Raw genomic sequence first — 9,774 nt, 5'->3', positions numbered from 1 at the left:
AATGGAATTAAGCTTCAAAAAAGCATGCAATTCAATTTCATTTATTAAGATGCACTTTTTTAATAAATAGGTATGTACATATGTAGTTTTTGTAAAAAAAAAAGAAAAGAAATAAACTTGGTATGTCATTTTGTCGGAACTATTAATCAACCAAGATTTCAAAAAAATTCAAAGTCCCTTTGTTGATAATTTTGATTTTTTAAATACAAAAATCTATTTTGTTTATTAAACTTACCGTTAATAATAATTTAAAAAAAACCTTTGTCCATCAATATATGGGGCTTGTCTGAGATCTAATACTTGAATTTTTTTAATCAATATTGTAGAAGCTCTTTCGAGAATATGAAATACATATTTCCAAAGTTGATATATTTCAGGTATCGTTATTTTTGGTTCAACAAATTAATTCAAAAACGCAAATTTCTAACTATAAATTTTGCTTGTATAAGGCACAACAAGTAAAAATAAAAGCTTTTTCACATATTCAACTTTTGTCTATCGAAAAATTAAACATTTTTTCGGATTCGAGTTCATCGTAAAAGCCTTCAAAAAAGTATTAGACCGAGAGCCGACAGCATATTTTGGCAGTTTTGATATAACCGAAATTCGAGTGTGCACATATCTAGATATGCACCACAGTATATCAACGGAACAAGTCTGGCAGTGATCTTTTTCAGCTTTCCCTCTGCCAGACGCATCCAAAGTGCAGTCAAAAATCAACTTTTGGCGTTTTACTAGGTATAACCCCAATAAATGATACACCAAAAAATCATAAAAAATCCCCTGATTTCAAAAATGTGGGTACCGCAAGTTTCTTTTTCGGCTTTCCCCCCGCCAGACCGCTTTAAAGCATTTTTAAGTGCATTTTTGTAATAAAAACCCTGATTACTTATTTTCTGTTAGGTATAACTGTATGATGGTAGCAAATTAATATTCTATGTCTATTCCAGGTCTAGAAAATATAATTTTTAGCCAGCTATTTTTCAGCCTTCCCTCTGCCAGACGCATCCAAAGTGCAGTCAAAAACCAACTTTTGGCGTTTTTCTAGGTATAACCCCAATAAATGATACACCAAAAAATCATAAAAAATCCCCTGATTTCAAAAATGTGGGTACCAGAAGTTTTTTTTTAGCTTTCGCCCCGCCAGACCGCTTTGAAGCATTTTGAAATGCATTTTTCTAATAAAAAACCTAATAGCTTATTTTCTGTTGGGTATAACCGTATGATGGTAACAAATTAAAATTCTATGTCTATTCCTGGTTTAGAAAATATAAGTTTAAGCCAGATATTTTTCAGCCTTCCCTCTGCCAGACGCCCTTAAAGGTTTCCCAAACAGGTTTTTCCATAGAAAAAACACCTAGTTCCTGTTTTTTTCTTATAAAATTGAAATAATATTTTTTTGTTTAGAGTAACCATATGATGGCCAAATATTAACTTTCTCTGCCTTTTCCTGATTTAGAAAATGTAAGTTTAAGCCAGTTTTGTTTCAGCCTACCCTCTGCCAGACGCCCTAAAAGGTATCTCAATAGTACGGGAAAGTTAGATTTTGCTATATGGGGCATGGGGGTCTGGGAAAAAATCCGAAATGCATTTTGACTTCAGGGCTCGAAAGGCATAAAGACACGAGTCGTAAACCAAATTTTGTCCAATCGCACTAAGAGTCATTTGGCCGCCATTTTTTTTTAAATATAAATTTTAGTGTTTCACATAACTCGCGTATTTTTGAACCTACAAAAAAAACAATGTATGACAAACTTGAAATAATTTAATTTTCTACAATATATGTTAAATAACATTTTTATCCCTTTAGTTTAAAAGTTAGGGTGTTTTTTTTTAAACACGTCAAAAAGTGATTTTCTTATTTTTGTCATATCTCTTTTACTTGAGCGTTTTTTAAAAAATTTGTTCGTTGTAAAAGTTGTAGATCTTTTAATTACCTTCATTTGTTACAATATTGGTTTTTCGATTTGACAGACCGTTTTCGATCTGTAGGCAAAAAACTTCAAAAAATTGCAATTTTTTGTATAGGGACAAACAAAATGATTCTTGGTGCGGTTGTACAAAATGTGGTTTTAGACTCTTTCGATGCCTGGGTTTATGCTCTTTTAATCCCTGAAGACAAAATGCATTTCGGATTTTTTCCCATATAGCAAAATCTAACTTTCCCGTACTATTGAGATACCTTTTAGGGCGTCTGGCAGAGGGTAGGCTGAAACAAAACTGGCTTAAACTTACATTTTCTAAATCAGGAAAAGGCAGAGAAAGTTAATATTTGGCCATCATATGGTTACTCTAAACAAAAAAATATTATTTCAATTTTATAAGAAAAACACAGAAACTAGGTGTTTTTTCTATGGAAAAACCTGTTTGGAAAACCTTTAAGGGCGTCTGGCAGAGGGAAGGCTGAAAAATAGCTGGCTTAAACTTGTATTTTCTAAACCAGGAATAGACATAGAATTTTAATTTGTTACCATCATACGGTTATACCCAATAGAAAATAAGCTATTAGGTTTTTTATTAGAAAAATGCACTTAAAAATGCTTTAAAGCGGTCTGGCGGGGGGAAAGCTGAAAAAGAAACTTGCGGTACCCACAGATTCGAAATCAGGAAATTTTTTATGATTTTTTGGTGTATCATTTCTTCGGTTATACCAAAACGCCAAAAATTGATTTTTTGCTGCACTTTGGATGCGTCTGGCAAGGGAAAGCTGAAAAAGATCACTGCCAGACTTGTTCCGTTGATATACTGTGGTGCATATCTAGATATGTGCACACTCGAATTTCGGTTATATCAAAACTGCCAAAATATGCTGCCGGCTCTTAGACTATATATTTTGGTTATTGCGGCAAAAATCTTGTTGACCAGTGTAATTTTAATCGATACAAAATTTCAATCTCTATTTGGCGGACCACAACCTCGAAAAAAGATTTGCTCTACAAAAATAACTTCACAGTAAACAGGCGTCTGCAGTGTGCATTCATGTAAAAAAAATTTATTTTATTTTTTTTTTTTCGGATTTTCGAGAAAAAATCAAGGTTAACCCCTTACAAAAAAAGAAAGGTTTTCAAAAATTTCCTCCAAATCCAACGAGTGAGGTATAAAAATAAAGGTCTTTTTGAGCTTTATTCATAGTTTTGAACATTCTCCTTTAGTATACTTAATTTTTTCTCGCACGGTGTTATTTTAATACTAAAAATGGTCACTGTGGTGTATGAGTAACATTTCGTCTGTGCAAAAATATTCTATCACCGAAAGCGTTATCGAAACGGTACCCCTCAAATCTTATGTTGTTTAAACACCAAATCTATTATAAATGTGGCTCCCATCCATATAGTAAATGTAGTAAGATACGCAACCCTGGTGAGCTTTTTTCTAATGAAGTTTATTTCTCTTTCGATGTATATTAAAAAACTATTATAGCTCTTAAAATGCTTTCAGCTTTCAGTATCTATAAACTATTTAACAGATGCAGAACTCGTGTTTGTGTTTTCCTGACAAAGTTAAATAATAACAAAATTATATTCGAAAAAATGCTTCGTCTAGCCGAAAAAGTAGCTATAATTACAGGTGCAAGTTCTGGAATTGGTGCTGAAACTTGCATACAGTTTGCTAAAAATGGAGCTCACATCGTTGCAGTTGGAAGAAACTTTGAAAATCTCAAACAAACACAAAATTCTTGCATGAAAATTAATCCAAATGTAAAATGTTTATTGATTCAAGCTGATGTAACAAAAGATACGAAAAAAATTGTCGATCAAACGATAGCAGAATTTGAAAAAATCGATGTTTTAGTTAATAATGCTGGTATTTTGGCAAATGGTGGAATTCTCGATATGGATGTTGAACAACTTGACACTGTTATGGATGTAAATCTTCGATCGGTATTTCAACTGACCAAATTGGTTCTACCACATTTGATAAAGAGTAAAGGAAATGTTGTGAATGTTTCGAGTGTTACAGGCATTCGATCATTTCCATATGTTTTGAGTTATTGTGTTTCGAAAGCTGCATTGGATCAATTTACAAAATGTGTGGCATTGGAAATGGCACAACATAATGTTCGAGTAAATTCTGTAAATCCAGGAACTGTTGTTACGGAAATTCATAAAAGAGGTGGAATGGATGAAAAGAGTTATGCTGAGTTTTTAAAACATGGCAGGGACACTCATGCCATGGGAAGAGTTGGAAATGTTTCTGAAGTTGCACCAGCTATAGTGTTTCTTGCTAGCGAGGAGGCAAGTTTTATAACTGGAGCATTGTTGTCGATTGATGGTGGAAAAGGTATCATGTGTCCGAGATAGTGCCCTTACGTTAAAACTCAATGATTTTGTTGTGATAAATTGTACTAGATTATGGTTAATAAATAAACAAAATAAAAACTTTAAATTTGTGTTTTTTGGGCTAACCGTAATCTTTTTCCAAACAATAATAGCGAATAGTGGTAAAATTACATTGTAAAAGAGATTTTTTTGTAAACAGTAAAATGTAGAGTGTTGAATTTAAACGATAGATAAATTTGTTTTAAGGCTGAGAATGGTATTGCAAAAACTCTAAACAAATTCAAAACCAAGTTTTACATGGTTGTTCTAATATTCGTTAGAATTTAAAAACGAAAATCGAATGCGTTTGGATTGAAACGGTTGTTCTGATTTCTATTCGACTTTTTTGTTTTCCGGTAGCAAATTGTTACCTGGATTGAAAACGGCAAAAATTTTGTGTGGGATTGTAAATCGCAAAATGTGTTTGAATATGGAATTCGGCACAGCTAAAATTCGAAAACGGGAGAAAATAGAGTTCGAATGAAAATCAGAGCAGCCGTGATAGGCGTTTTTTAAGCGAAAACATGATTGGTTATTATTCGTAGGGGAAATTTTTAACCAAAACTTGACATACTATATGATGTATGATTTAAAAAAAAAACAACTATTTTTTAAGAGGCATTTTTGAGTGCTTTTTTTAGGATTATTTTTAAGCTTTTAAAAAATCTCAAATTTACAGGACTTATATTGTAGATGTTACTTATGTGCGTGCGTATGCCAAAAATTGATTTTTAAGCGGCTAGCATGAAAAACTATTTTGTTTTTGATCGACTTTGCAACCGTTTTATAGTTTTTTTTTATTATTTTAATTGATATGTAGATGAATAAAATTTATAGAAAGGATAGATATATTTAAATTCAATCATTTTAGCAGTCGGGATAAAGAGATAATGGTAAAGAGATGTTTTTTTACTTGCGATATAGGTACATATATAGTACCTATATCGTACAAAAAAAAAAGGTGAGATAACATTTTTCCATGACAGAGAATGCCAAAAAAGTGGGTCCCGGAAGTCCGTCTGTCTGTCTGTCTGTATAAGGAGCTACAGCCTAAACGGATGGACCGATTAATATCAAACTTAGTATGTAGCATTATTTGGCGACTCTCCAGAGGGATTTTTGGAATAAATTTTTTCTGGACCAAAAATAACGTGCTTGTCATATACCGATTTTAGTAAAATTGAAATATCTCAAAAACGGCTCTAACGATTTTGTTTAAAAAATTCAAATGTTAGTTTTAAGTTAAGGTCTATCTTTCAATGAAAATTTTTTTTTGAAAATCATTATTAACGGTACCTGCCATAGAACGGTTTTTTTTTTTAAATCCGATTGTCTCCGAAACTGCTTATTACATTTCAACGATACTTTTTGTGAAGAAGCATTTATATAATTTAAGTATAAGCCAATAATAAAATTTCCAAAAAAATAATTTTTGGATTTTTAAAAATATTTTCGAAAACGGGACATTGAATTTTTTTGAAATTTCGTTTTTAGATGTTGATTAGTTATTTCTACAAAATGGCATACCAATTTTATTTTAAAACTTTTTTTTTCCAAAAAATTATTTATAAAAAATTAGTTTTTCTAAAAAACGGCTCTAACGATTTTGAAAATTTTTTTTTCTAAAAATGCATGATAATATATCAATTAAAACTGCATACTTGTTTTGGAGGGCAATTTAATTTTATATTTTATTTTATTTTTTTTAAACGAATTTAATTTTTTTTTTTTCAAAATTTCTATACCTACCTAAAAAGTCTTAAAAATTTAAGCAACTTAACCTCTAAGAGCAAGTTCGTGCGACCCAGTCGTGCTTTTTATTTCTATAACGTGATATGTGATTGAGTCATATAATAATTAATTTCAAAATGATATGTGATAAGATATAAAATTAATTGTAGCTTGTCATATAAAAAAAGGACAAAAGGTTGATGGAAGAAGAAAAAGTTTGAATTTTTTTTATGAAAATTGATTGCATTCAAAAATTTTTAACTATTTTTGTAGATGTCGTACAGAAATTATTATTAATGTGAATACCCATTATATAAGTATTTAACTAAAATAAGAACCTTTCAAGAGGTATACACTAAAAAGTTGTGTAAAGAAAAAAAAGTTAAGTCATTTTTGCTTGATTTCATGAAAAATGATTGTATGCAATAAATCAATTTTACACTTTTTAAGCAACATACAGACTTAAGTATGGTTTCATTCTTTAGAAAAAATAAAAGGCTTTCTGACGGTACCTATAATTTTTTTTAATTTAATCATTTCAATTTCATATGCAAAAATTGACATAAGGAGAAATAATCATTTTTATCAAAAAAACAAAACCGACTGCAGGCACACAGCTTTCCAATACAAAAAGAATTATCAAAATTGGTTCACTCAGTCCAAAGTTATAAGGCAACAAACATAAAAAAAATACAGACGAATTGAATACCTCCTCCTTTTTTGAAGTCGGTAAAAAAAAGTTAAATTGTACCTTCTTTTTTTTTTGTAAAATACGATTGGTTCAAAGAAATTATAACTTTTTTTCTTTAAAACCTACAGATCATAGAGATAAAAATAAACACTCAATCTTCAGGTTTTATAATTTTTTTGGAGATGGTATTATTATTTTATGAAGGTGTTTTTTTTTTGCATTTTTCAAAACAAACCTTTGAATACCAACAAATTATTACTTTTATTAATTCACTGTAAGGAAACAAATAAAGTCTTATTAATTTCATGAAATATTAAGCTATTAGGTAGTGTTGTTTGTTTAATCATTTTAAGCCACCCTAATACATGTTTTGATGATATATTATTTTAGCATCTAAAAAACAACTTGACAAAAAGTGAAATGAAAACTTCTTTAAAATCATTGTGAGTAAAAAGAAAATCTACAATAATTATCCAATTCCCGAAGTTTTACATTTCTCTGAACATTTTTAAACCAAAATTTTTGAAGTTTTCACTTTTAACACTTGTGAATTGCATACGTACATGCTTTTTTTTCAAATTGCTTCAACAATTTTTTTTTTATTATTAAAATATTTTAGTCTTAAATGCCACTGTAAGACCTCAATGAGTTTTGTGTTCATGTTCAATGACCCAACGATCTTATCAAAAAGACTGAAAGGTAATTTTATCACCACAATAACTACTTTAAGACGGACAATCAAATCAAAACTGGTATGTTTTTTCTATTTGGTTTACTAAGCTAATAAAAGTTAGGTAGGTACTCCAGGAGAGATAAAAACTGCATAATAAATTTATACTGAGTAATAAAACAAATCGAATCAATTTTATACTTTTTTGAATCTGAAATAGTTCGTCAGTCATCATTGTGGTTTGATCTTCTCAACTGGATACATCGACATTTTCTATTCTGATTCAAAAAATGTCTTTAAATAACAAAGTTGTAATAGTAACGGGTGCAAGTTCTGGAATTGGAGCTGCAACTTGTGTACATTTTGCTCAAAACGGAGCCCATGTTGTGGCAGTTGGTAGAAATTTAGAAAAACTACAAGAAACTGGCAGGGCTTGTACCAAAGCTAATCTTAAAGCAAAGTTTTTGCTAATTCAAGCTGATGTTACAAAAGATACACAGAAAATTGTCGATAAAACTATCGAGGAATTTGGAAAAATTGATGTTTTGGTGAATAATGCTGGAATATTGGCAAGTGGAACAATCTTGGATTCGGATATTCAACAATTTGACTCAATTATGGATACAAATTTGAGAGCAGTTTTTAAATTAACTAAATTGGTTATTCCTCATTTAATCAAGAGTAAAGGAAATATTGTGAATGTTTCGAGTGTAGCTGGGATAAGGTCGTTTGTAAATGCCTTATCTTATTGCGTTTCTAAAGCTGCTTTGGATCAATTTACAAAATGTGTAGCCTTAGAAATGGCACCTTATAATGTGAGAGTGAATTCTGTTAATCCAGGTGTTGTGGTTACAGAAGTTCATAAACGAGCTGGAATGGATGATGAAGCTTATGCAAAGTATTTAGAACATTCTAAGTCAACTCATGCATTGGGACGTGTGGGAAATGTTAATGAAGTTGCTCCAGCTATTGCGTTTTTAGCAAGTGATGCGGCTAGTTTCATCACTGGTGCTTTGTTGGCAATTGATGGTGGAAAGAGTGCTATGTGTCCAAGATAATTTATTGATTCAAAATATTGTTAATTCATGTTAATTGTGATTTTTTAATAAATCGAATTTCTTTTATCGGTGTAGTTTACTTTCTTTTATTTCTTTTTATTGAAAGTTTTCAGAAACAGCTTTGATTTTGATGATATTTTTTATTTATGTTTACTTAATGTAACTTTAATAGGTAAACATAATAATAATAATTTAATAATAATAATAATAATTTAATAGTTCACGAAATTTGAGTTTTTGAAGCTTTTACATCAAAGATTTACTAATTTCTTATCCTCTACTTTTTCTTCCCCCTAAGTTATGTCCAACTTAGTGAAATTTAGGACCTAGTTTGAAGTTTGATCAAACCGTTTTGTGGGCTTAAGGCTTTATGTTTCACTCAAATACACTATCTTGACTCCAAGACTTTAGCCATTTTTTTCAAAATTCATAAGATTTTTGATTTGAAAAAAAAAGAACATTTCACAAAGAACGAAAAAACCCATTTTCACCTTGAACTGCATATTATTTCTATTTTGATGTTCTAAATTTATGACTGAATGCATTTGTTCTTATATCTCTTATCAGTTGATAAATAGAAAAAATGTTAAAAATTTATGATAACATGTTACTGTTACATGTTATCATAAATTTTTAACAATTTAAAATTTTTTTCGTTGAAACCTTAACCTTACTTTATTGATTAAAGTGGAAAGTTCTGCTGATTTTTTCCATCAGTAATGTAATATTTTATATGTGAAGAACAAAAATCGCTACAATTTGTCTTCGATAACTTAACCCATTCCCGGGGGTGGTGACCATAAGATCAAATTTGGCCACGGCACTGTTCTTTGACTTGCTAAACGTGAAATGGTTTATTTTTCAAGCCCTGATTGCCCTGACAGGCAACTTTATAAGTTATTGTCATTAAATTTAAATTTTAAAGTTAAGAAAACTAAATTAACTATGTATATATTCTTGGAAATAAAATTTTTATCTATCTATCTATCATAAAGAAAAATAGTCAAAAATTCAATTTAATTTAACTGTAAACTTGGCTCTAAGTTTATTCCTTGAAACTTAATTTGAATAACTGGCAGCTAAATATTCTATACGTTAAAAACGCTTTTCAAATGTGTCAAACACGGTCTTCAAAATAAAAAAAATATTTAACTAAAAAAAATCGAATATATTTTTAGACCTTATTCACATATGCATCTTAATCAAAAATGAATGAAATTAAGACAAGATCAAAGTTTTTGGACTTAATGGAACACCATTTAGATCCAAAAAAGACTGTTTTCACATAAGGGTTTGTGTCATATT

At 30.0% G+C, this 9,774-nt stretch overlaps 2 protein-coding genes across 2 annotated transcripts; both read left to right on the top strand.

Annotated features, from left to right (window-relative positions):
• The first annotated feature begins 3,458 nt into the window (after positions 1-3,458).
• Positions 3,459-4,346, top strand: LOC129918582 (3-oxoacyl-[acyl-carrier-protein] reductase FabG-like). Its single transcript, XM_055999201.1, has one exon. It carries the CDS (start codon positions 3,531-3,533, stop codon positions 4,299-4,301), a length of 771 nt encoding a protein of 256 aa, XP_055855176.1. The 5' UTR covers positions 3,459-3,530; the 3' UTR covers positions 4,302-4,346.
• A 3,276-nt stretch (positions 4,347-7,622) lies between these two features.
• Positions 7,623-8,535, top strand: LOC129918482 (3-oxoacyl-[acyl-carrier-protein] reductase FabG-like). The gene has a single exon (XM_055999064.1). The coding sequence runs from the start codon at positions 7,702-7,704 to the stop codon at positions 8,467-8,469; it is 768 nt and encodes a 255-aa protein (XP_055855039.1). The 5' UTR covers positions 7,623-7,701; the 3' UTR covers positions 8,470-8,535.
• The last annotated feature ends 1,239 nt before the right edge of the window (positions 8,536-9,774 follow it).

Source organism: Episyrphus balteatus, chromosome 4 (genome assembly GCF_945859705.1).
Source record: "Episyrphus balteatus chromosome 4, idEpiBalt1.1, whole genome shotgun sequence".
NCBI lineage: Eukaryota > Metazoa > Arthropoda > Insecta > Diptera > Syrphidae > Episyrphus > Episyrphus balteatus.
The sequence above is the reverse complement of the archived record's forward strand: the minus strand, read 5'-3'. Positions and strand labels throughout refer to the sequence as shown.

Excerpts from the sequence above, each read along its gene's own strand:
- LOC129918582 (XM_055999201.1), top strand. The coding sequence starts at position 3,531 with ATGCTTCGTCTAGCCGAAAAAGTAGCTATAATTACAGGTGCAAGTTCT.
- LOC129918482 (XM_055999064.1), top strand. The coding sequence starts at position 7,702 with ATGTCTTTAAATAACAAAGTTGTAATAGTAACGGGTGCAAGTTCTGGA.